The sequence below is a fragment of the Apus apus genome, chromosome 14 (genome assembly GCF_020740795.1).
Source record: "Apus apus isolate bApuApu2 chromosome 14, bApuApu2.pri.cur, whole genome shotgun sequence".
In the NCBI taxonomy this organism is placed as follows: domain Eukaryota; kingdom Metazoa; phylum Chordata; class Aves; order Apodiformes; family Apodidae; genus Apus; species Apus apus.
This window is the reverse complement of record NC_067295.1, coordinates 13,990,911-14,017,306: the sequence shown is the minus strand read 5'-3', so window position 1 is coordinate 14,017,306 and position 26,396 is coordinate 13,990,911. Positions and strand designations below refer to the sequence as shown.

Below are 26,396 nucleotides of genomic sequence, written 5' to 3'. Positions count from 1 at the left end.
ACTTTCTCTGTGTTTTTGCTCCTATCATCTTTGTTCCTCCTGGCCTATTTTGTTGTTCATATGTTTCTTGACTCTGGCTGTCATTGCTCTGCTTTTCCAGACTTAGCCAGAATGTTGGAGCTGACACCTGGGTCTCACTTTAATCTCTCCTCTTCCTGTTCAGTGCAAGAGAAAAAAAAGAGGAAAAACTATATAAATGGGTGCACGTTGAGAAATGTTGTGCATCTTGTTTGGGAAAACCATTAAAGTAGACTTGAAGGGCCATGTTAATCTCATACTTTCTCTTTCAGTTGCGTTCTGATGCTTAGTCACTTGCTCATCTCTGCTGCTCCAATACTGGGGATTACAAACCAGAAATATTGAAGTGATCAATTAAAAAAATGGTGAAAGGAATAAACATTGAGCATGCTGTTGTGGCTGGCATAGGGACTCAGCTCTGAGCAGTCAGCCCATCTGTTGGTTAATGCAGTCTCATCATATCAGACCATCTGCCTGCTCCTCTTGTGCTGCAGTGTAAAAATACTGGGAGAGGTAGACCACAAAGCTGTGAGAGACATTCCTCCAAAGCAAAGTAAGATTCATGATCTTAAAAGCCATCAGAGATACCTAAAACTATCTGTTATCATAGAACAACTAAGATAGTCAAGGTAGATAAAGGGCCATCACCCAGACAAGAGACTGGAGTTTGCCAACCATGAGAGACTATATGATAACCATAATCACCAGGAGATGCTTGGGTGAAAGAAGAAATGCCAGATCTTTTGATTTTGGTTAGCTTTAGTTCTTAGTTGATTTATCTTTATTGGACGATGAGGCAGATCTGTGAGCTAAATAAAATTAATGGTTTTATTGGTTATTATTAATGGTTTTAATGGTTAAGGTTGGAAGGGACCTTAAAGATCCAACCTCTGTGCATGGGCAGGGACACCTCCCACTGGTCCAGGTTGCACAAAGCCTTATCCAACCTGCCCTTGAACACCTCCAGGGAGGAGACATCCACAGCCTCCCAAGGCAATGTGTTTTCTATGACTTTTTATGCTTGGTTCTGAATTTAATTCTGCTTATGGTGCTGAGCTGGCTGGGAAACATCTTTGTGCTATGTCCTTTTTTTTTCCTGGTATGAAAGCAGTAGAGTAATATAGTGGAAATGACCATGAAAAAAAAAAACCCTCCTGTATGCCTTAATTAATAAATGAGGAGTAAATGGAACTAGAGTGCAGGATCTGTGGTGTTCCATCCTCAGCACTGGGCTGAGAAATGAATGATGTTCAGGCCTTTTTGCTCACGCTCCTCACAACACAGAGTCAGTGTTCTCCAGGCCTTTGGCATCACCAGCATGAAAAGCAAGGCAGTTGCTGCCTTTTAGGAATTAGGAATCTAGCTTGAAACCTGCTATTAAGTATGCCTTCATCTTTGTGTATCTAATTAGCTTTTAAAATTACCTTCAATGATTCACAATAGATGTGTAAGAAATCACAGATGAAATGTTAGTAACACATTTTTTTCCTGCATACTTAATCATAACTCTTCTAATAGAAGGGCACAGGTACTTGTTCATGTGGGTATGTATATACACTATTGCAGATAGTTTAAGAGTAATGTAAGCAGAATATGAAATGCTCAATAAGACAATGGGGACTGTTTAGGAAACTACAATTCTTGCAGAAGACCTTGTTACGTTTCACTGGATGCAGGTTTCTGTGTGGTCCTTCTGGAAAATCTATCCTCTTTTTTTCTTCTCAGGAACAGCTACCCAGTACACAAAAAAGTTGCCTTTTCAACCTGGCTATTACAAGTTTCATTTGTCTCTTTTCCAGCCAGAAATCTGTTCTCTATTGTCCTCACAAAATTATTCCCTCTCTTTGACCATAACCATCAAACTCCCTATGTCTTTAAATTTAATCAAAACTTTTTTGAACTGGGGCTGGCAGGGGAGGGATGAGAGGTGCACAGTGTGCTGTGGGTGGGCACATCATGAATATGTGTGGTGGCATGGTGACTTTTTTGTTTTGTTCTGTATTTCCTACAATGATCCTAATATTTCTTTTCGTCTTCTCTTAATCTCTGCAGAGCAGTGAATTAATGTTTTCATAGAAGTGTCTGTCATCACTCCAAGAACTCTACCCTGAGGGGTGAAAGCTAATTCAGAACCCATCACTATATATGTGAGGGTAGGATTACTCTTCATGTTCACCACTTTGTGTTTATCAGCACTGAATATTATCTGCCATTTTCAGTAACTTGGTGACTGAGAGAGAAAGATTTGTGAATAGTTTAGATGCCTGTAGTATATCTAGTATATTTAAAGTTTTCATGCTCCATTTGTCCTTTTAGCTGAACCTTTTTATTTCTTTTAATCAGCTCTTGTTTTTCTTACATTCCCTTTTTCACAACTTTAAAAAAAAACACAGCAACTTTTATTACTTCTGCAAGGATGCTGAATGTTTCTGTGCTAGTCACAGGTAAAAGGCATCTCATATTAACATTTTGAAGCAAGTTCCCCACACCACTCAGGAGTAAGTCAAGAATTAAAAGTTTCCTAATATTCCCATGCTCATTAAGGTTTTCCAAATTTTAGTCCCTACATCATCCCAAGTGTGACATTTTTGCAGTCTACTTCTACTGGGTTTTTTTTTTCTGTCCTTACATCTTCTCTGATACTGATTGAACCTTGTTACTGCAAACCATCCCAATGGGTGATCACTAATAGAATTCTGTATTTTTTATCTTAGCACAGAATCCATCCGTAGAGATTGTGTTACTCATTAATGACATTACCTTGTTATTCTGATTCAGCTTTACTACCTGACATCTGCTTTTCTTTCAGTGTAATCAGTATCAAGACGTTATTGTCCCACTAATTATCTTTCTCCCATCAAATTTCTGCTGCACCTATTATGTCAGTATCCATTAAAATCAGGCATCTAGTTTCCCTCCTCATTACTTGCTGTTGTAGTGCTGGCTTAGAAGCATGTACAGGTTTGGCTCAGCTTTCTCTTTTTGCTTCTGTGTTTAGGTGGGACTTGGTTTATTTGCTGTTTCCCATGTGCTATCTTAGTTTTGCCAGCTACTTTTCAGACAATACAGAATTTTTATTGCTTCATCTCTACAGGATGCATCCTCATGAGCTGTGTAGAGGACATGCAGAAGGCATCTCCTACCTCTGCCAGTACAACATCTAATTTAAGAAGTCCTCTGTAACATTTTTTTCCAGTACTTAAAGTGTGACTGTTGTCCTATTGTCCTTTATTGATAGTGAATGGAAACTGTCCTAAGAAATATTTGTGGACACAGAAATTTGCTTTTTTTCCCCTGGTTATTATCTACCATCACCAAGCTGAGTTTGCTAAGCAGATTTGGCACTAACAACCAGCAATACCTAATAAATTCAATGTTAGGCTTATAAGGGTTTGACAGATTGTTGGCAGCTGCCTTAAATGCAGGGAAGATCTCTCCTAGTGTGGGTTGGAAATGCTTATTTTTACCCTACTGTGGGTCTGTTTACCCCAAATTATGCTGCCTCCTTTTAGTAGATGTCATTGGTGCCATATATGCAAAGGGTTTAATAACTGGTAAGAAATATAATATCCAGCTACACTAGAGATCAGCACAAATAGTTTACAGGTAGGAAGCTCAGGCATAAGCTCTTACATTTGTACAGTAAGAATAAGAAACATTTTCATTTATGAATGCAAGATTTATAGTAGAGATGTAGCTGGGCCCCAGCATGGATGTTTCTGTTTTACTGTGAATGTTTCAGTGATTAGCTTTTCTCTGCTAAGAAGGTTTTAAATATTATACAGAGGTTTTATCCTGACTTGCTATCAATTGGTGAGGGGCTCTAGAAGAGATTGGCTACACAACTAGATTAAGCTTGTTCTTCAGCTTCCTTTTGGCATGCCTTAAAACAGGAAGATGATGTGCTCAGAAGTAGGCACAGGCTTCAACAGCCTGTATTCAGCTTAGAAGCTGGTTAGATAGAGGGCTTCTTTGAATCAGGAGAAAAGAACTGAAAAGAAAACTTGAGTAAGCCCAAGTGCTCAGTTGCAGTAACAGGGATGTACACATGGAGACATTTTAGATGATCAAAACCTCAAACAACCATGTTTTAGTGTAATTGATGCTAACAATGTGCAGAGAAACTGCAGAAGCTGAAGTCTTGTTGTGCAGGAGAGTTTGGTCCAGAGATTTCAAGATACACAATGAACTGTGAAAATGACAACCTATTTCTATAACTCCACTTTTTATATTGAATGCATTTTATCCTATCTCATTTACTTAGAAGGTGAATCAAGAATCTCTTTCAGCACTGAGTGTAACTGAGTAGGTGACAAGCCTATTACCATTAAAGTCTATGCTGGGTGAGAAGATGAAGAAATCAAGAGAGTAGGAGTTTCTAAGGAAAAGAGAAGAAGTCAAGAAGTTGAATTCTGCAGTGAAAGTAAGTTGAACATCATTGATATACAGTATTCTCTTCAAATGTTAAGAAAATATCTCTGGACAGTACAATATGATGGTAAAAAATTCAGAGTAACTATGTTGCAGTGTCCAACTTGGTCTGCAATTGTATATGAGTCAGATGGTCAGCACTTTCTATCTCCAGTTGAGCATTCTCCTCTCTTCTGTCAGTATGTCTTACAACTCCATGGCAAGGAACAAGTTTCTTTATACCACTATACCAAAAGAACCTTCTTTCCTCAAAAGAAAAAATCGAATAGTCTAGAAATATACACTGACATCATGCAGCAACTCTAGAATTCAACTTTTAAAAAATGCTGACAGCATTTCACACACGAAAAGAAATACTTAAAGTAAAGCACTAAATGCTGTTATGGAAAGTGTGTGGGTGATGCAGCTAAGCATTATGCACCGTAATGAACTGGTGGAGAAAATGGTTCAAGCACAAAACCATCCTATTGCCTTCATAGCAGTCACATCAGGCTTCTTTTGACTCTCTCCTGCAGGTGTCATGCAATGCCCACTAGTCCCTGTACTGGGAAAGGCAGTGAACTACCATTCCCCAGGTTGCCTTTTCAGTTCCTCTTCCATATCTGTCAGTGTCCCTTGTATCTCCTCTCCCATGTCTTTTCATCAGGCTGAGGAGTCTTATTCTTGTCCTTGTGCAAAACCTCCCATAGGCCTGATTATTCTTGCTGCTGTTCTCTGAGCTGAACTAAAAAGGACAGAATGGCACACTATATTTCATATAAAGGTGATTCAGAGGGGTACAGTCCTCATGCAACAGGATACTCTCTGCCCTGTGCTCAAGACCTTTCCTGATGCTTTCAAACAGATAGTTTGGGTTTTGACTGCTGTGAGTATTGAGCTAGTGTTTTCATAAGCACAGTTATGCCCCAAGGTCCCATTTGTGTGTGTAAGATTTAACTCGGAGCCCATTAGTGGTAGTAATCCCAAGATTTTTCTTCCCTCATGTGCATAATTTATTTACATTTACTTAAAATGAATTTCACAGAGACCCTGTTACTGTTTCTCCCACTGAAATACCTCACTGTTTTATTAATGGTAATTGCCCTCTCTTTCAATTTGTCCAGCTGATCAGCAATTCAAACTAAGAACAATTGTTCCTTCACCCCTTGCTGCCTCTCTGTCAGACCTGATGAAGGTACCATATGCCCAGAAAGGTTTCATGATTGTCTCAAGTGATCTAACAAAATATACTGCTTCTTTGTGCATACATGAATTTTCATCACCTGAGCCCATTGTTAGTGAGAAGGGCTCTGGGAGGCTCCTGTACTTCTCCAACTGAGGGCAGGGAGCAGGACAGGCTCAGCTGCCCAGTTTATTAAGTGAATACCCATTTTTTTTTTTCCTGATAAGTACTATTTTGAAATATGGGTTAAATTGCTATTAAGAATTTACAACTCCAGTACCAGGTTAAAGAAAAGCTTTGCAGCCTGCCTCCTTCTGTGCACTTGAATATTTTTTTTCTGAGTAAATCAAACAAAAAAGCATCTACATGATTCCCTCTCACAAAGAGACATTTGATACTGTGACTGCAGTTGTCTGACCATACATTTCTTTGTGTCCTGAGGAAACCATGTCCTTTCTCACTAGAGGAAGAAGGGAAATGTCTGTTACAATATAAATCTTGATTTTCTTGCAAAAAAAATCAGCTGAATGAAGAGAAAATGCATCAGAGAAATGATAGGGCTGCATGAGCTGAGTAAACTCCTGTCTTAAACCTCTGGCATTTGTTCCACCTTGGCTGTATGTAATCTGGAGGACATGTAGGTTGCTGTGTGCTTAGGTCAGAATATTTCTCCTGGCACTGAAGTACAAGAAACAATACTGATGCAGTTTGTAAAATGGGAAGAAACCTTGACTGCGTTGTCTTACCTTTTTCAGAAGCCGGGGCAAGGTCAATAAAACTTCGACATTTTTCACCTTTAAAAGAAAAAGGTTATTTTAAGAGACAGAAGTTGATTGGTTTTGCTCTACCTCCTCTTTCTGGAGGTGTTGTTGCCATTGCTCCCACCTGAGACTTTACAGGACCACTCTCACACAGAGAGCAGACATTTACCTGTGCCTCCAGCCTGGACCAAAAATGCTCTTCTCCCAAGGCTGGATTCTTACGGTCCCTTGATCAGGAGTTTAAAATACAGCTAGTGAAGTGTTCTCTCTGATGGCTGGGTCCCTGTGGCTTTTTGCCACGGCCAGGAATAGTGTTGCACTCCAGATGGAGCAGCACTGGGAGGGCACAGACCTATTTCACCAGTGCTTTCACCCTCCTCACAGTCAAGACAGCACCTGTGCCTTGCCAGGGTCTGACCCAACCTCCCAGTGCCAGGAGGCATCACCAGGGGCACAGATGACTCCATAGCTGGATATGACACATGTGACTAGGACAGACAAAACCTGAAGCACAAAGGAAGCTAAGCAATTGCACAGAATTAAAAATAAGAAGTTCAATAACCAGGCAAATGCCTTGCCATGACCATCACACAGCCCTGTGCCTCTCCCTCTGCTTTGTGGCTGCTGCACCCATTCATCATGGTAAATTAAATTTACTCTGTTTATGACTCCACCTCTGGTTTTGCAGGCACTCTAGAGAAGCCTATTGTTTCTGAGCAGGGTGTGTATCTTCAGGGTGGATGTATTGACCTTTCAGTTTACTTCCTCAGGCAATCAAAGAGATTATAAAATAACTCCTCTGCTTTGGGTTCATCCAAACACCAGATGTGTGTGTTCCCTTCAGTACTGTATGTTCCAAGGTGACCAATAGCCTGCCTGCCCTGAGGAATCCAAGCCCAGCCAGAGGTAATGGAGAATCCATTTTGCCCTTTAAGACTTTAAGTGATGCAAAGACAGCTTCAGGAGTTTTTTTACTAGTTTTGTTCAATTTTAATTGCACAGTGAAAAGACCAGCTTAGGAAATGTGAGCCATTAAAAAAGAATAAACAGTGAAATGCTGTAGTGATGTTGAAGTCAGTGTGTGATTTTTTAATTATTTTTCTCTGAGTTGCAATTAATGATATGTACAAACCAATATAAAATGTTAATCTTTCTGGTGTCTTTGGTGGTGGTGTTGAAATTAATGTAACCATTCAAATGATAGATTTGCTGAAACAAGCATCTATTATTATAATCCTATTACCATCACATTTATTCATTTTTTAATAGTTTTTAACCAATGCTTAAATATGCTAAAAAGTGTTGTGTATGTAGTCTGTAGACTGTCTCTGTATATGTTGCTATAAAAGAAAAGGTTCACTTGACATGGAAATGAACATTTCACTGTCTCTATGGCATAGGGAAGGGCTTCTACTCTGTGAATTCAGGCACTGTTAAGGAGACAGTCAGGAAAAGGAAGTGACACCTGATTTACTAAGCATCATCTCAATTCCAAACAGGCAGTCCATATCTGAAGCAGAGGGAATGGCATATGAGGAAGTTACCAATTTTGGAACAGACAGACTGAAAGAGGTATCTGGTGGATCAGAGAAATCACAGCCCTCCTAAAAGTATTGTGTTGGTGGACCCTGCAGGTCTCTTGCCCAGTCTCCTGTTCAGAGCAGGACCATCACTAACATCTGATCAGGTGAGTTGTGCCTTTGCCCAGCCAAATCACTAAATACTTCAAGAATGATGATACCCTTTCTTTAGTGACCCCTAGGATGGAATTTCTTCCCTGCTCTGGTCCCAGGACTGCACCACTCTGTATGTTTCCTTATGCCCAAGCCTGAACATCCCTAGCTGCTCTGTCATCTCTGTAGTCATTCTTCTTCTCTTTGTAGGAACTTGAGCTTCTTTTCATACGTGGTTTGTTTAGGCCTCTGACCAAGAAATCCAGATAAATAGGTAGACTATAAAAGATACTGTGCTGTAAGTAGGAATCATTTAAATCCAGAGCCTCTCAGTTTTAGTGCATGAGGTGTGTTAGGAATACATTGATATAAAATCAAGGCAATATAGGGAGAGTGACCTTTAGATTTGCACTTGATTAAGTAGATTATTAAGCAGGATTTTTCATTCTAGCCCTATGGATCTGTGGTTTGGTTTTGGTTTTTTTGGGGTTGTGTTGTGGTGTTTTTTGTTTTTTTTTCAGATGTAAGCTATTTCTTTTATCACAGCTAACTTGAAGCTAACTGGCTAGCACTGAGTCATCTTTCACCTCTGGTTGCAGTGAACCTACTGAAAATGTTGAACGAGTACCTGACTCTCTGGCATGTCATCCCAAGGCAGCCAAAGGAGAATAGCATTGGCTGCTACAGAAACTGCACAGCCTGCTCTGAGAGCTGGAGATAAACAGTGCCTGTCAGGTACAGAGCCTTTCTGACAGGTGTGGGTACTGAGGAAGCTAATGGGATCATAGTCTTTGGCTGCAGGTGCCTTGTCTGCAGGACAGATGCAGAGAATGGGATTGCAGGACATTTGGACTAATTTCCCTCAAACCAGCTTGTCCAGTACAACGTATCTCCCAGGAGAGCTGGCTGTGATTGAGGCCTCCAGTCTGGAGTGTCAAGAAAAAGTCCTTTTGGAGCCATAGCACAAAGAATGACTGTAGGTTGGAGACAGAGAAAAGCCTGGAATGAGGTCACTTCCCTGTCAGTGGCTAATAGCTAGATTGTGCCTGATTTACTTTTGAGGGTTGTGGTAGGAACTGCACAAGCAGTTCTTGATGAAGAACACTTCCCTTCCTTGTTCTTGTTGCTGGAGCACTGGAAACCCTTCTTCCATTTTCAGTGGTAACCACTGGTGGTATTTATAGACCACATTGATACATCAACAGGGAGACATGCATCTCATTGAGAACTGAAGATGTCAGCAGTGTTTTCACTGTTCCTCTTAGGATTTATTCTAACTTATTTTTGGGTATCTTGTATAACTGATCTCTTAAGCCCTCTTAAGTTTAATTTTAGACTTGGCAGAGTTTATCCTGCTGTGCTACCCTTTTCCAGATGAATCTTCTCCTCATAACCAGGCTCCTGGAGAGTCTTTAGGGAATACAGAAAAGGCTGTTTAGAGATGCCACAAGAACAGAACCTAGGATTCATCCCCCTGATAGTCCTGCCTTCATTCAGTTGTGGCAGCAATTCTGACAGGGGAAAAAAGTCAAGGGGTGATCTCTCCGGCACATAACTCACATGGAAAGAAGAGGTGTGACCTGGCTTGAATGTTCTCTGTTTCCATGCAGGAGCAGTGGCCATGCACAGTGCATGTGAAGCTTTCTGGAGCTCAGCAGTGTCAGGGAGCTGCTGGAGGCTGAGGGGAGAGGACTGACCAACCACATGAACATCAGTAAGAGCAGAGCACTTGGTACTGGCTTCTTCCATGGCTTCCCAAGGGTGAGGTAGAAACATGAGCCATGCAAGCCTGAGCAAAGGCATCTCCTTATGACCAGACTGGCTCTACATGGGCTCAGTTCTGTCTCTGCCAGGCTTCCTGATGAGGGGCCATGGGTCATAGGGGCCTGTAGGTCTGGGTACCAGCACCTGGAAAGTATAAAATTTTTATGTATTTTTCTTTAGTTAATCCTAATTAATTGATCTAATCCTCCATATGTGTATGTATATGTGTAATTGTAATTCACTAGAGAACTTCAAACTGAACCAGCCAAAGAGTGGGATGAGACATGTCAAGAAAGAGCAAAAGGTCTTGGTATGGAAAATAGACTTTAGAGCTCACTATGTGTGTTCTTAGGAAAGTGTACAGGAAGATGTGGATTTTTTCTCTATGTCAGTTCCAGGGTCACAGAAAGAAAGTTATGGCAGCATAAGGAGATGATCCTTGTCTTGCTTCCAGCATGCAGCCCCTGCTCCTTCTTTTCCTTGTGCTGCTTATAGTGTAGTGGGAAGCCCTGAGCTTCCAGCCCTTCCAACTTTGGGGCACATACTTGTCATGAAAATTTTCTTATTTCTGCAGAAATGCAATCATTTCAGGAATAAGTAGAAGGCTGTGTGAAAAGCAGGCATGATGCTGGCAGAGCTGCATGCTGGAGAAAGGAAATGAGCTGGTAAAGAGTAAGTCTGCTGCAGGGATGGGAAGGAGGCACTGCAGGGATGGGAAGGAGGCACTGCAGGACACTGCTGAGAAGCAGTGGCATGTGATGGAGTGGTCACCCACATCTCTCGTCACTTCAGATAGGCTGACCAGTCCCCCAGACACCTCCCTTGCCCTAGCATGTGGAGGTTGTGGGGCTGCTTCTCATATTCTCCACGGATGAGTCTTTAGAGTGTCACACTTTGGACAATTGTGACTGTTGAATGTAAGCAATTGTTCCTCCTACCTTCCTCAGACAGAGTTCAGAGTTCTGTACCTCCCTAGCCTGAACAGTAAATTGAAAGCAAAAGCTAAGAAAGAGAAGTGGCTTTTCCAAATCCCCCAAATTCAATTTTGTCAGAAGATGAAGACAAACTGGTCTGCACAGTACGCTGGCTCCAGGGCTGCAGGCTGGTTTTCCCATTATGCTCTGCACACCTTGTGGGCACAGGGACACTGCACTGCTGCAGAGCAGCTGTACCCAGCTGCAGCTTCCACCAGGGTGCAGGCTGATATTCTCCTGTGGGTCTATGGAAGACTCTAGGAAGCAGTTAGAGAGCTGGAAGGGCAGGTCTAGGTGTACATGGATTGTGTCTAAACTACAGCACACAGTTGTACTTCCAAGCTCAGTGTGCACACAGGAATCACTCTGGTTTTAAGCCTCTGGGAGAGACACATGTATTGTTCTGTATCTTCCACCTATTGTCTAAAGTGTGTGGTTTGTTTGCTCCTGTCTTCAGGACCACACACTGCCCAATGGGAATTGAATTTGGCCAAAGAATCCCTCAGTAAACTAGTAGTTTAGACTGGAAATGGGGATAAGGGCAGAAAACACACAAGACCAAGCGTAGGATTGAAGACAACATTCTAGGTTTATAACATGGCTGTTGCAATAGCAAGAACCAGGAGCTGAGGTCTTGTACTTACTGTTCTTACATTCTCAAGGTCTCTCTGAGCCAGTGACAAATGCCTCATTAATAACCAGGAGAGCAAAATATAAACAATTCTGAAAAAAATCTTAGTTTGTGTGTCTTCCAGCTACACGGTTTCAAAAATGTTCTAGTTAATTTGACTTAAAAGGAATCTGTTAGTTCTGGCTGAAAGAAGGATCTCTCTTATAACCCTGCTTTTCATCTTGAAACAAAAAAAAAAAAGAGAAAGATCAAAAAAAAAGGGAAAGCTGTCTGTTTTCCCTTACTCTGCATAAAATTTTATGAGTTCAAAAGTACAGTTCTGATGGAAATTTAAATGATTAAATTAAATTTAAACAGCATTTCCATTTAGTAACACTCTGGCTTGCAGCCTACGGAAGACAAGGTCCCCTTTTTTCCTAATAGAGCCTAAGAAATCTTTATCTCTTCAATTATATCTGGATTCATGTGATTCTGAAAAGATCCCACATCATCTACTAAGAGTAAAATCACTGTATTTGTCACAAAAAAGATAAAACCCTCAAGGGATCTCAGCCTAGACAAGGCTGAGGACTGACTGCACCACACCTTCAGTGAGATAAAGCATTACATTAGGGAAACAGAGGTTAATGAGCTCACCCAAACTGAGTTTTATCAAGGTAATTAACGAGTGAAATATTCCACTTTGATTAAACTAATCCCAGACAGAGCATTTAATGGATTTTTTTCTAATGAGAAATTGAGTATTCATCTGCTAAATCAACATTTTCCAGCTGACCATGTTGATTTTCCTGGAGCGATATTTTCTTCCGGAAAATAATCAAGTTCATGCATAATTACATTAAAACATGTCTTGAACTATGAAAAAAATTGATTTCTCTCCCTCTGACAGCTGCCATTTGTGGCTGCTGCCCATCGACACTGCTCTTACTTAAAAGTAACAGGAGGATTTGTTCAGTTTCTCAGCTGAGATGACTCACAATCTTTTTCCCTTATGTGGTGGTTTTTAAATCTGCATGCTCTACTACTGTTGTTTTTCAGCAAACTCAAACTCTTAAAACTTTCTGCCTTTGAAAGTAGAAAAGCTTAAAGCTTTCCACTTTTTTAGTTCAGGCATGCATTTTTTCCTCAATTCATATATTGACAAAGACATGGTAGTAATTTCATCCAAGGAGGATCATCCGCTCTCTGGAGTTTCCTCTTGGTTTATTGGAGCAGTAGAGGGCTGTACAGGAGGCAGAGCAGGGAGTGTCCCAGAGCATTTGTGCTTACAGGGAATATGAGCCATGGCAAATGAGTTTTCTGCACTGAAACTCTCCCTGATGTGAGAAATCTTGCACAGGATCTGAAAGCAAATATCTACTCAGGCTGCTCTCAAATCATGTCTGATTGAAACACGTCCAAGTCACAAGACTCATCTGATTATCTTGGTAAGACCTGATGGATATGTACACACATCTGTCATTTGGAGAGCTGGAAAATAGTTCAGATTTCTAAAAGATTGGGAGAATCAAGGAAAAAATGGTGCTGAGAGAGGATTTCAGTGATTCTGGTATCAAATTAGACCTGACTTCATAATCGGAAAAATATTAAATCAGACAGAGTTCTGAGTTGCTTTAAGCATTTCTAAGCATGGAATTCAAAGAGGAAGTTTTTTACCTGTTCAGCCCACAGATGACCATCTGCCACACTGTGCTAATGGAAACATGCAAAAATCAACCAGTTATCAGGGCTCCAGTATCTATGGGACTGTCAGTTCATAAGGTCTCCCCAGAAAACTGAAAGACTAGAAATTATGCTCTTCACAGATGGTGTAGCTGATAGATAGACCTCATTGCATGAAGTCTGGCATCCCTTCTGCAGTCTCCTGTGTGACTGCATTAGCAGTTCCATTCAGGCTGGTGATGAACAAAGATTAAAGCAGTAAGTAACCAACAAGACCCCAAAGCCCTGGTTGTAGAAGAAGTGTGGTTCAATGGCTCCCACTATTTCCAGTCATTAGCTATGGATCAATGTGAATTCTCTTCTAACCATGTTGGTGTTTCTTTCCAGGTAATACCCAACAGGAGTATTTGCCTTGGATCTGTGCCCTAGCTCTTGAGATACATAAGCAGGGCAGGCAGAGATGAAAGTCACTGAAAACAAAGGAAACTTCTTTTCATGGATGGGATTACTCCAGAAAATGAGAACATCAGAAGCTGATGTGTGCCAAAATGGAGGGAAAGAGAGATTTGGGACAGAACATTACTCTGACAGCATGGCATGTCACTGGGAACACGAGTCCTGAGGATGCAGCTTGAAACACGTGCAAGTGTCTGTAGGTAAGAGGCAAAAGTGTTGCTGGAGGGGAGGGACCTTGAATGTCAGAGCCTGTACAACATCAACCTGTATTTCTTCTCCACAGTTAACACCATAACAGTATTTCTTCCCTGGTTTGCCCATCAATTCACTCTCTGTTCCTCTTGCCTGTTGTAACTTAGGCTGCCTGTTTCAAAGTGAACTCCAGAATCTTCTCTCACCTTCCCTACCCAGAGATGCTCAGTTGCTTTTTGTGTTGAGGCCTCTTGGTTTTTCAGGCAGGCACACCTGATTTGGAGTATGGAGATGGAAGATAACCTTAACCTATCAGCCACAGACTTGTAAAGGAAGTACACTGCAGCACACTGCAAATTGAATATCCAGTTTTTGAAATCAATTGAAAAAGTTGTGCTTGGATTTCTTCTTGTGAAGCTTATTTCCAAGCTTGTACGTAATAATTTCGCAACAAATTGTCATAGAGTGGCTTTTGGCCAGACAATGCACAGTGAAATCAAGCTGAATGACAGTATGATGTGGTTTTTGGTCTCTCCAAATCTAGTGAGTCTAGATATGATGGAATGGCTCTGCTTCCCAATCAATTTCTCATGTTTTAAGCATGGTTTGAGAACTATTCCCCACCAAATGCAGCCAAATGCAAGGTGGAACACTGTAAAATGAATTTTGTTTGCCTGTGACCAATCTACAAGCCATATAATTCCATAGTATTAACATCTGCTTCTTATTATTTGTTGTCTTCTGTAGTAATTTGTAAGCTAGATCAGCAAAGATTTATATTACTTTTGTAATTTTGTTTACTAACTAACAAGAATACTGAATAGCATTACACCACTTCCTGATTAACAGAGGATCCTGCTAGAAACAGCCCCATTCCTTTTAAGTCCCTATTTTGGGAACACTCAGTAAGCCAGTTAATTCCATATAAGAAGAGTTTTAAAAATGGGGGTTGAGTCTGGTATAATTTAAAAACCATGGGAATATAATGATGACTGATATTCCATTCTGTATTTTTTTTCTGTAACCCTGAATGCATCTGCTTATATGTTGCACAGACACTGGGGTAAGCATCTCAGTTCTCTTTGAAATATGGGGCCTATGTGTTAGTCTGCCAGCACTTGGAAGTTTATTCCATTTACAAGGAACTACTCAAGCTCCTCAGATACCTCCTTTAAGTCTATCAGGTTAAATGGTTGAGGACAGACACATCCAAATAGAAGGCATCACACTTCTTGCCCCTGAGGTAAGGAGCAGTTTATCAAATAAGGAGTGGCACTGCCTAGTGCCTTGCTTTACTCTAAGTGTCAGCCTGCAGGACCTTCTTATGTCCATGTTTTACATGGGAGAGATGCTCTTACAGCTAGCCTGTCTAGCAGGATACCTAGTCCAAAAATTCACCTGCAGACACAAAATATCCCAATCATCCTATAAAGGCCTGAATGTCTATAATAAAGCAATCACCACCACAAAACCCACAGCTATCATGTACCACAGGAACAGAGCAAGAGTCAGTGATGAACATGAGCAGATCCAAAGACTCTCTTTTTGTTTAAATTCCTATGGCCAGGCCTGTCTGATCCTGTAAGCAAAAAGCTAGGGGTTTGTTAGGCAGAGTTCACAAGAGCTTTTCTGAAATAGACCCTTCCCCATATTGTACAGAAAAGCACTTTTTATTTTATTATCCCTGTTACCTAGCCTGAGGGAGATTTCCCTTCTGATCCCAAAATAGATCGACAGTTTAATGTTCAGTGCATGAGCAAACATACCAATGAGATACTGAGAAGCTGTAATGACTTCAACAGCAGCAAAACAACCTCCTCACATACTGTCTGCACCTGTAGCCCATTTCTGACACTTAAGAGAAGGTGTAAAACCCTCCAGAAAATGTGATATACATCAAGTCAGCAGCTGTTTTTTTTCTTGGCTCCCACTGGTGACCAGTGGCAGCCCTGAAGCATGGATGCCATGTAACAGGATATAGAGATGGCATGAGCAAGGCAGTTAAACCAAGGTGGCTGCTTTCAAACCTCCATAAGATACCAACAAATCAACTCTGCAGGACTCCCTCCAAGCTTCGTCACGCCAGAAACATTCCTCTTGCCTCATATGAGTATCCATTTCAGCCAACGGATTTCCTTTGCTCACACTGCCCTCTGTGGAGGTGAAATCCAGAGACTCACTTTCTGGGAACTTGACCTTGGATTTTCACTTTTTTCTCAAAGACAAGTTACTTAAGTCATATCCTTTTCTTGATATTTATCCGTATTTATATATATATATATAAAATGTACAATCACATCCCCTCTAAAGCTTCTATTTGTTACACTAAAGTTTTTCTTTTTTTGTAGGAGATTGTCTTTTCCTAACTACCTTGGAAATCCCACTCTGCATCTATTTCACCTCCTCTTTTTCTTACCCTAACTATGCATGATAGCACTAACAAAATGCCCTGGTGTTACCAGTGCCTTGCACTGTGGTGCTGACTCTGCCCTAGAACAACACTTCCTTTTTATCACAGCATTTTGCAGTTGACAGTCACCCCACAGTCAAATACTCTCCCACAACTTGTTCCTTATCTTTTGCTCTCAACTGATTACTACTTGTGATCTCAGGGCTTAATGTTTGGTGCTTTTAATTTTTTTAAATTTGTAATTATTTTAATACTCATCTTACAACTCTCTCAGACCAGCTTACATTTTTAGCTATGCAGAAAAATCTCTCCTCTGTAAAGCAAATATTCCCAGACTTCGTGTCACAGCATATGTAAGGAGTGCATTTAAAGTAGGATTATTCTCTTCAAATTAGGACCTCTGTGTTAGAAATGGCAGCTTCTTAGACAGATTCCTTTTTGACCAAGGAGGAAAGCACATAATCCTGGGGCTCAGTTCATCCCATATAAAGAATTTAATCTTCTCCCCAAGAAGTACTCACTACTCTCTACTGACTAATGACAATGTTGATCAGTTCAGGCACAGAAATACACATTTGCTGAAGTCCATCAGTTTGCTGTGGGATTCACCTTGCCTTTTTTTTTTTTTATCAGTTAGGTGACATGAATTGTATTCCTAGTTCTTTTTCCTAAATCAGCAATAACAGAATCAGTCCCAAAACCAAATTTGAGGACAACTAGAAGTATCTGATCTCCATTATGATAATTTATCTTTTTATGTTACTTGCCATAGCCTCCTTGTAAGACTGGTCTTTAATCAGTTTACAATCAATTTATCCCCATCATAATAATTAATATAAAGTAAAATCTGCACCACAGACTGAAGCAAAAGGTTTGCCTGCTTCACTACCTTTTCATCATCATCCAGTAACAGACATTTAGGGAAGAACAAAAGGGTGAGCATAGGGTGATTCTGGTCCTTTACTCCCCTTGTGATATCAGTAGGTGGGGGACTTCCTGGGCAGAGGTTGCCCTTAAATCATCCTGTTAGTAACATGAAGTGATGTTTCCTCCCTGGACCCATGCAATCCCCAGTTTTGGCCTTTACAACGTTTCCTGTCAGGGAGCTCTGGAGGAAGGAGTAGTCCTTTTTGTCTGTTATGACTTCTTATTCTAAAATCACAGAAGCAGTCAATGATATTTCCTGTCTGATCTGTGTCATTCCCTGTTGTTCCCCACCAATATCACAGTTCTCTGTACGATGTGCCTTCATTCCAGTCTGAAGAGGCTTAGGCTGTTGAGCATTCCCTAGTGTGCAAGCACATCCATATCTATGACTACATTATTGCCAGTCTCTCCACTCTCTGTGGTTCTTCTGTAAAGAATTTGCAGTGGGACATTCCATCAAGTGCTTTTTTTTTTTTGTATATCCATAGAGACCGGGTCTAATACATTACCCTTGTCTAAGAAGTGATTCATCTCGTTAAAAGATTTACCTTTAATGAAGCCCTACCTTTGATAAACCCATTTGGTGCCTTGTACTGAGTCCTTTCCCTGAAAACTGTCCTACGATTGCTGGGTCAAGTGGCCTGTCTTCTTTGAGTACAGCAACATGCAGTTTCTTCCTACTAAACCTGCATTTTAATATGCCAATTATTTCAGCATCCTCAGATGGAGATTATCCAGCCCCCCCGTTCAGTTTCTCTGTTGCTGGAAATGTTATCATTAATATAGATCTCTACCTCCTCAGTTCCTTTTACCACTCTTTCCTTCCTAAACAATTTATAACCAGCAGTTTTTATATTCCAGTCACGCGAATAAACCCACCAGGTTTCAGTCATGCCAATTATATTCTATTTCTCATAATCCAGCAAGAATCCCAGTTCCTCTTGCTTTTAATTATATACTCACAAGGTGCTTCTCCCTGCTCCCTCTCTCTGGACAGCCACCTACAGGGACTCACGTTTGCTTGTTATCTCAGAGTGGCAGGGAAGAAGGGTGGTGCAGTACTGCCCTGGATCTATGAAGGTGTATAGCAAGTTCATGGCTTTATATGTTACACTTGTATTAATTTCTTATTGATTTGTTTAATTTTCTCTCTTGTTCTCTAACTCCTTCTCAAATGTACATGTAATGTCTATATTTATGGCCCGTTTTGATGCATCCTTACACAGCCTATAAGTTCCACTCTGCCATTTATTCCCTAAAGAGTACTAGGAATGATATGGTACAGAGTGTGTAAAAAGGTGCAGACCTCTTGCCCTCAAGATATAATTCCAAGAATAAAAAAAAAAGTCATCTGCATAACCATTCCTGATTTCCCTGACTTCTATGGAATATGGTAAGAAACATGGAAAGGCTCAGTTTATTTAATGGGACAGTATTCTTAAAAGGCACCTAGTCAGCTGCTTTCCCCTCTGAGTGTAGATGTTATTAGTGAGACTGCCTGTTCATTAGCAACTGAAACAAGACCTGAGTTCAAGGTTTTTTCTATTAAAATCAAAGCAAACACACTATAGAGCAAAACTGGCTAACTTGGTACTGCTTCCCAGCTCTCAGACTCCTTCAGCTGTTAGGATAAGTTATGCCTCCTTCCCTACTTCCTGTGTTAATTTGTTTCATGCCATGTATGTTCTCAAGTCACAGACTGTGCCAGCTATCTTACCACTGCTGCTGTTTGCACATCACCTAACTGATGTCTTGTGAAGTGTCCACTACTGGCACAAGCACAGATGTAGATTGCAGCTATGAAATAAGATGTGCACTCAGAGTCATACTCAAAAATGGAATTACAAGAGAGCTCACCTCTGAAAGGCCTGGCCATAGTCAAGGAATTAATGGCCTAGGAGGAGGCACCAAATTGCACTAGTGCAAAACAGGACTCATGACCAGCCCATGCAAGGGGGTTGCAACTAAATGATCTTTAAGGTCCCTTCCAACTCAAACCCTTCTATGATTCTATGGTATGATCTGCAGAGTTCACAGGGCTTTAGCTTTGTCCTCTTCTGGAGATGAGGTGCCTTGCTGTTACAGAAGGTACCTCCTCCTGTGTGGGATCCAAAGCATTGAACCCACTCTGAAAAGGAAAGCCTTCATTCTCTTTTTAGTAGACTAGGATTCAGCATACTTTTGAGTCAGAAATTCTACTAAATAATTACAGGACTCACCTGCCAATTACATATATATGCTTAGGTCCTTCTGTTCCCAGTGGGGACTCACAATTACGTTTCTCAGGTGCTGAATGCTTTTCAGATTCTTTAGCTGTCCTAGACATGCTGGATAAAAGTAAGCTCTACATCCACAAATGATTTCAGAAATAATCACAGCATTTGGTCTCTGTTAGCACTGTCAGTGAAAACCAGAAGCCTGAAACAAGATGAAGGCAGGCCTGCTTCACCAGTCTGTGCACAAAGTGCACAGCATGCTTTTTGCACCTCTGCCTCTGAAATCTAAGTGGATATTTCAGATAAGCAGCGAGAAGACACTCAAGAATTGTTTTTGACTGGAGCTTACATGTCAGTTTTAAGGTGTGACTGAGACCCAAGCCCTCCAGTGAGCTGAAAGATCTGCAGTCCTGTCCTTCCATTCTTCTGGGAACTTATCCTGTGGTGTCAGCACTATGAGGTCTGTGTTTCAGCTGCACCAGTGTAGGTAGCAGAAAGTTTGGACAGTGTAGGAAGAGATAAATAAAGGTCTGGTGGCTAGGTGAAGAACATGGCTCACAGCTGGGAATGGGAAGAGTCTCTGGAGAGTTTTGACAGCATCACAACCACAGTGAGTATTACTGGCATTCATGTGTTCCTGGTGGGATTCATGTTGCTTAGCTTCAGGCATCACCAGTGAGGAGTCAGGGATAGGCCAGAAGCTGTAGGAATGGTACTCACTATAGGGTATGGCCATACGTTCTGCTTACAGAAGTGTGAGGTTGTGGAGTGGCTACTGAAAGGATTTTGCCTGGAGGAAGGTTGTGGTTGCAGTCATTTTCAGTATGCTATTGGTAAAGCTTTAAGAAAGGTGTTACTGAAAGCATGGAGTGCTGTCAGAGTGGTGATTTTCACTACTTCAATACACTGCTGTCTTTGTGCTTAGTGATACTTTCTGGACGCTCTCCTGGCGTCCTAGGGTGTTTATTAACAACCTGGTGACTGTGTGAGTTGTGATACCTAGAGGACTGTAGCCACTAAGTGTACTGTGAACAGTGTGAGGAGCCTATGGGATGGATTACTCACTATGTGGAGTGTTGTGGGTGTATGTATAAGCATGATTGCAGTGCTGTTGGTTTGGGGCTGGCTGGTGCCTCACTGCTTGGGAGCTCAGATTAAAATGATCACCAGTCAGGCTGCAAAAGGCCATGACAATGTACTGACAGTCTGGTGTTACAAACACAAGTCTGAATCCAAGGTCTTTCATGGTTATTTCCTGTTGACACTCCTAGGGACAAATTTAGATCCATGTACATTACATAGTTCCTGTCATCAGAAAACTAAGGTAGAAACTGAATGAGGCAGCTGTCTGTCTAAGCCAACATATCCTTGTACCTAGCTGGATTATTTCTAAAGGTTGATCATTCCTGGTCTGCTAACTAAAGATTACTTCTTACCAAGTTAGTGTTTCAGGTAAGAGGAAACACACAAGTGGCTGCTGTGATGGTGTGGGAAGGGAGAAAACTCTCTCCTGCTTCACCACAACTTTCTAAAGTTGGCTTCCAGCTATCTCCTGAAATCACCCACTACAGCACAGCTTTGTTTACCCGGTACAGAATAGATCACTGTATTTCTCTTCTCCCACAGATAACTCAGTTTTCTGAGTGGGCTAAAGTCACACAGTTACCAGTTACCTCACACATAAATCTTGGCTTGGAAAGCTTTCAATATCTGCCAGAAATGTGAGCGTGCTTCATCATCCCAATCCCCACTAAGATTAAAAAAAAAAAAAAAAAGCCAGAGTCTTAAGCTGCTCACTGAGGCTGCTGTGGCCTAAGTTTATTTCCAAATCAGTAAGACAAATCATCTTTTTTCTATATTTTTTTCTTCCATCAAGAGGGTTACTTTGCTGCACTCATTTCAGCATGGAGCTGTTTATTAACAGTCCCGAGGTGGGAGGTAATGAACTTTCCTTTATACATTAAATTGAGTTTTCATGACCAACTAATTCTTGAAGTGCTATCCTCAAAAATGCCACTGAGTTTACATAGCACTTTGGGATGAAATGGATTGTGAGCTGCTCCCTAAGTTTGCTCCACTTTATACCACATCCTTACAGAGCACTTTTACCAGGATCTCATAAACTTCCCGTTACCGGGGAGGTTTTGTCCTCCGAGACACAACATGTGGGATGATGTTCCTCTCTGTCAACAGTGGTGGAGGACCAACTCCCTAGTCTGCTCCTTGGGCAATGGCAGGATAGAATGGAAACAGCAATATCCATGAGCCATCATCGTCTCATACTGTGTCACCTTTGTAAACTTTATTCTCCAGTCACATAATCTAGAAAAAAGCTTTCAAAATCAGAGTTTGGATGTTAGCTCTACCAGACAGCTCTGGGAGTAGGGACTCTCAGTTTGCCTCTATTGAGACCTAAATCAGTCCCATGGCTGCTGCCTTCCATCCACCCTCCAGTGTTTTATTTCCTAGTAAGTGCCAGGGTAGAGCAGAGGAAACAAATACACTGATAAGCTGGACAGATGTCTTCTCAAGTGTTTCTCAGCAAGTAAATGGCTGAGGAGGGAACAGAAATGAGCTTTCTTGAGCCCGGTTTTTAACTGCCATCTCTCTACTTCAATAAACAAAAAATCTAGCCAGCAGGAAGGGTTTGTGGGTGGTCATTTACTTAAGGGGTACCAGAAGTGAGGAAGTCAAGGCTAGAGCCTGATAAAAACTGTGACCTTTGAGCATTCCCTGTCTTTCAGACCACTGCCCTGGGGGCTATTTCAGGGGCAATTACAATTAGATGTCAGAACCTCCTTAGCAACTACCAGCCACTGTCTTTTGTGTGCTCCATGGAGCAGCTCCCAGAAGGGAAGCACTGACCAGTTTCTGGCTGCAGTGCCCGTGAGAGTACCACAGCCTGCTTATCAGAGGTTCAGCTGGCTTTAGAGCAGACCCTGCATCAGCCAGTAGGTAAACAAGCAAAACCTTGCTCTTGCTGGAAACAGGTTGCTTTTCGACAAAGAACTGTTAAAATCCTGCCTCTCTCTGCAGGGCGAATCTGCTTTAAGATACAGCACAGAACAGCTTGCCTGTGTGTTCATCACACTGAGCCAAACACAAAGCAACACAAGCTGGAAGGAAGTTGTTTAATACTTACCAGCAGCATTGATATTTTCCTCACAGGAGTACCAGATCCCAGTGTGAAAATACCTGAAAAGGAAGCGGTCATCTCCCGTCTCCCAGCTGTAATGAACCACATTCTGGTTTGTCTCATTTGCAGTCTCATTCCCGCTGTAGTTGAGGCAGTTTGTCTTCTTCTCTTTCCCACAGCTCGGCTTGGGGACCCTCTGTGTGCCCTCACACCAGTAGGTTGTGATAAAAGCTGTTGTAGAGAAGAGGAGAGCCATCAGATTCAGACTCACTGCTAGCAGGGCTCTGCATCTTCGATTTGTCTTCATGGTAAATCCGCCCTCCCTCCCCCTCCTGCTGAGAGAAGAAGTCAAAGGGGTTTGTTTTATTTGGGAGGGGGGGGGGGAGGTTCAAAGCCTCTCACGATTCAGAATCCAGTTTTCCAGGCATCAAAACTCTCAGCTTCTTCCAATCCGTTGTTGTAGCAGGGAAGGAAGCGCTGCGGCCAGACTCCCATTCTTCTCTTGACTTGCAGCCCTCCCGTCGCTCGCTAAAGGAGCAGCTGCAGGCGCGGGAGCGCGGCCGGCCCCTCGCAGCCCCTGCGCTTCAGTGCGCCGGCAGGATCAGAGAGGGTCTGTCTCACCAAGAGCAAGTGAACATCTGCTCGGGTGCCACACATGATCCCGAGGGGCTCCGCAGCCTCCTCCGCTGGGAGACACCTGCAGGCTGCAGGACTCGCTGTCCTCTGCTCCCGGAGGCTGGAGCAGGAGCAGCTCAGCGGGAGGCAGGCGGCAGGGACAGCTGCTACCTGCTGCCCCTGTCCTCGGCAGACCTTGGCGACCACTGCAGCATGCTGAGGGCTGAGGTGGACTGGGGGGAGGTGTCACATCGTGGTCCCCAAAAGAATCCTTATTTGGAGTTGTGAAATAGATTTTTTTTTTTAATTTTTATTTTTTGTTTGTATACCAGAGGGTAGAGGTTTGTCCAGGAGGAGGAGGGATGGAATGGTACTTCATCTTTTCTGCTCTGAGCTGGCGAGTACTATCTCAGGGGTTTGATTCTGCTGTCAGCATCCTGGTGTAATTTTCTGTCTTCAGAGGCTTGCTCTGGCAGTCAGCAAAGCCCCTAAGGAATTTAGTGTGTTCCACGTGAAATCCGGGTCTTTCAGAAGACCCAGTGGGACCCCTTTCTCAGGCTTTCATTTCCAGACAGAACCCATGCAGATGTTCTGTTTGAAGTGGGTCTGTAATACATTTTGTAGGTCCTGGTTGTGCAGACCAAGAGAATTAATTAGAGTAATCCTTGGCCTTTCCTTGCCAGATGCTGTGAGAGCAGGGAGCATCATATCCCATTTTCAAAGAGAAGTGTATTGTCCTATCTTGTTAGTTGGCTGACTCGTAGAGTTTATAACCTGTTTCCATGCTGTTCAGAGATATCTGGTGAATACTGAGTGCTGTGAGAAGACCAGGGCACCTGGTGGTGGTGGTGGTACAACCTGTAGGACCTTGTGTCTGAGTGCTGAGGTTGGCCACATTTGTCGCAAAACGGTTCTGTGTCCTTAGTACATGAATGTAATTTTTTTGTGGTGAAAAAGTCGCACAGACCTCCTGGGCTTTGAACTGAGTGATATTTCCTTCCAGGCTTGTTTGGACTCCCTTGCGTGGGCCGCAGGGGATGGTTGTGGCCTGTCAGAGCAGTCCAGCAATAGGTTTCCAGCAAGCCCAGGAAATACAGCCACGCAGGTTCATACTAGACAGGACAGTGCTCCCATCCCCTGCACTCAGCACAATGACTCAACGTGCAATGCTGATTCTGTGCCTTACTGCCTGCAGACATGAAATGTGGTGGTAGTTTCTCCAGCTTCTGGAAGAAAGCTAGAAATGACTGGGTAGTGTTTCTCCTTAGCAAGCCACCACACAAGACTTCAGGGCCCCCTTCCTGCCTCACAGGACTCTCTCTTTTGCCTCTTTTGTGCCTGTCCTGCATGTCTGGTTCCAACAGCTTGAGATTGTTCAGTATTTATACAGACTCACTTGGCTTTAGCCATTTTCTTATTTATGAATAAATGAGAAAGTTACAAGGAAATGCTGCTCTGTGAGAAGGATTGTGACAACAACTTTGCAAGGTTAGTGATACAGCTTTGTACTGCAGACACTTCTCCACCTAAGTGGCCTTCATTTTGCCCACTCCTGCAGGTACACGGTGAGGACAACCTCCTTAGTGTCAGATTTACCCAGCAGCCTGTGCTAGCAGAGTGCCTTTGTGCACAGTCTTCCTCATGCTATTGGAATTGTACTTCATCTCTCCATGTCCCACTCCTTTCTGTGTTTCATCCTGAACCAAATAATCAGCATTATTTGTTTGGTTCTGATTGTGTGCAAGAAATATGGAAAGTGGCTATTTAGAGGACCACAGGATTATTACTTCAATTATTTTTATGTCACAGGACATTCCACTCAGGAGTGCATTTGTATGTCCTCAGGCTTATCTACCTGCTTAGAGGAATTAACAAAGGAATTTAAACTTTGACAGGATGACTTCACAAGAAAGCTAGTGGTGGTCTCCTTCAGGATTGTCTTTCAAGTGACTGTCAGCATCTGAATCATAACAATTTTCCAAGTGTGAATACAGGTCTTTACAGGTCTTTTCTCACAAATCTTTGCCACCTGCTGCTCTGTGGTTTGTGTTTTCTGGTCCCAGCACCATCTCCTGCACACTCTGTTTCTCCCTGTGCCCATCTCCCTGAGGGATAAGCATCCAAGAGTTTGGTTATCTGTGATAATTTTGTCCTAAATATTTTGAGATTTTGTTTTTACTCCTAATCCTAACAGATATTTCTATTTATGTTCCTCCTTATTGTGTTTATTTTTGTTTTACATGCTGACAGAGCTGTTGAGAAGAGAGGTGATGGCAATGTGTGTATATATACACATATATATATAAAAAGAAAAGCAAAATAAAGCAGAAATTTGTTTTATTTTTGTGGTACAGAACTTTTAGAATCTTAAGCATTTAAAAATATTCAGCACAAAATAAAGTATGCTCAAAGTCAGGGCTTTTTTTGTTAACATTTTTTTATTTTTTCTAACAGAAGTAAGTTTGTTTTTTGTTACTTGTTGTTGTTTTTTTTTAAAAAATATTTATCAGACACCTCTAGCTGTATATGTTTGGATTACTTGAAAGGAGGGGAACCAATCTGTGCTATACTCACACTGTAATGCTCCCAATTCTTTCTCTTCATATAATCTGTTCATCAGATTTGTTGTGTATAAAAATGGAAATATCATACACGTGTTGCAAAAGCCAGTTCAGATGCCTGGATTAAGTTGTATTTATGTGGCTTTATCTTAAATAGTAAAGCAGAAGGGTTTGAATGCTATAGAGAAGTAGGTTTCATAGTGGTTACAAGAACCTTTAAAATCCTTTTTTGCAGCAATAGCCTTTCTCTGTTGTTGTGAGAAAAAGTACCTTCACTGGTTATAGATAAATCCCTTTTCCTGTACTATTTCTTATGTGATCATTGTAAATTGTTATTACTCAGTATTTACTTGAGTATAAAATGAATTTGACCCAGAGGATTTAAAATAATGATAGCATTTGCAAAGGAACCCATTCAATCAGGCAGTGTTTTTCAGTAGTGGGAAACAGAAGCAATGTTCACTAAAATGAGAAGAAATCCTAATTCTGGGTCCTCTGGTGGTGATTTGGGTAGGCTGGTTATTTATCTGATACCAGCAGTGTCAACTGCCTGGGGTTATATGCTGGTTTATAATACTAATTTTTAAACCCCTGTAGCTTTTATTTAAATTTTAAATTCTTACAAATTTGTCCTCCTGAGCTTCCTCATATGTTTGTATTGTCTTTTTCAAATGGCACTGTACTGGTCTTCCTGGCTTCTCCTTCCACCTTAGGTTGGACACCTCCTGGTAGCTCATCTTTCCTTTTCCTCTGTGCCACTTGTTCAATTCATTCATCTTCTGAATGGTTCAAAATCTCCTTTTATAG

The 26,396-nt window shown here is 41.7% G+C and overlaps 1 protein-coding gene across 4 annotated transcripts in view; it reads right to left on the bottom strand.

The window, feature by feature from the left end:
• The window catches only part of GSG1L (GSG1 like), a 53,305-nt gene extending 30,498 nt beyond the window's left edge, over positions 1-22,807 (bottom strand). For 3 of the 4 annotated variants that reach the window (XM_051632369.1, XM_051632371.1, XM_051632370.1), the window contains exons 1-2: positions 22,420-22,807; positions 6,358-6,405 (exon numbers count right to left, since the gene is read on the bottom strand). In XM_051632369.1, coding sequence (XP_051488329.1) covers positions 6,358-6,405; positions 22,420-22,720 — 349 coding nt within the window. In that variant the 5' untranslated portion in view covers positions 22,721-22,807. The remainder of the gene's footprint in view (positions 1-6,357; positions 6,406-22,419) is intronic. The other variant, XM_051632373.1, reaches the window with a different exon arrangement.
• Positions 22,808-26,396: the final 3,589 nt, after the last annotated feature.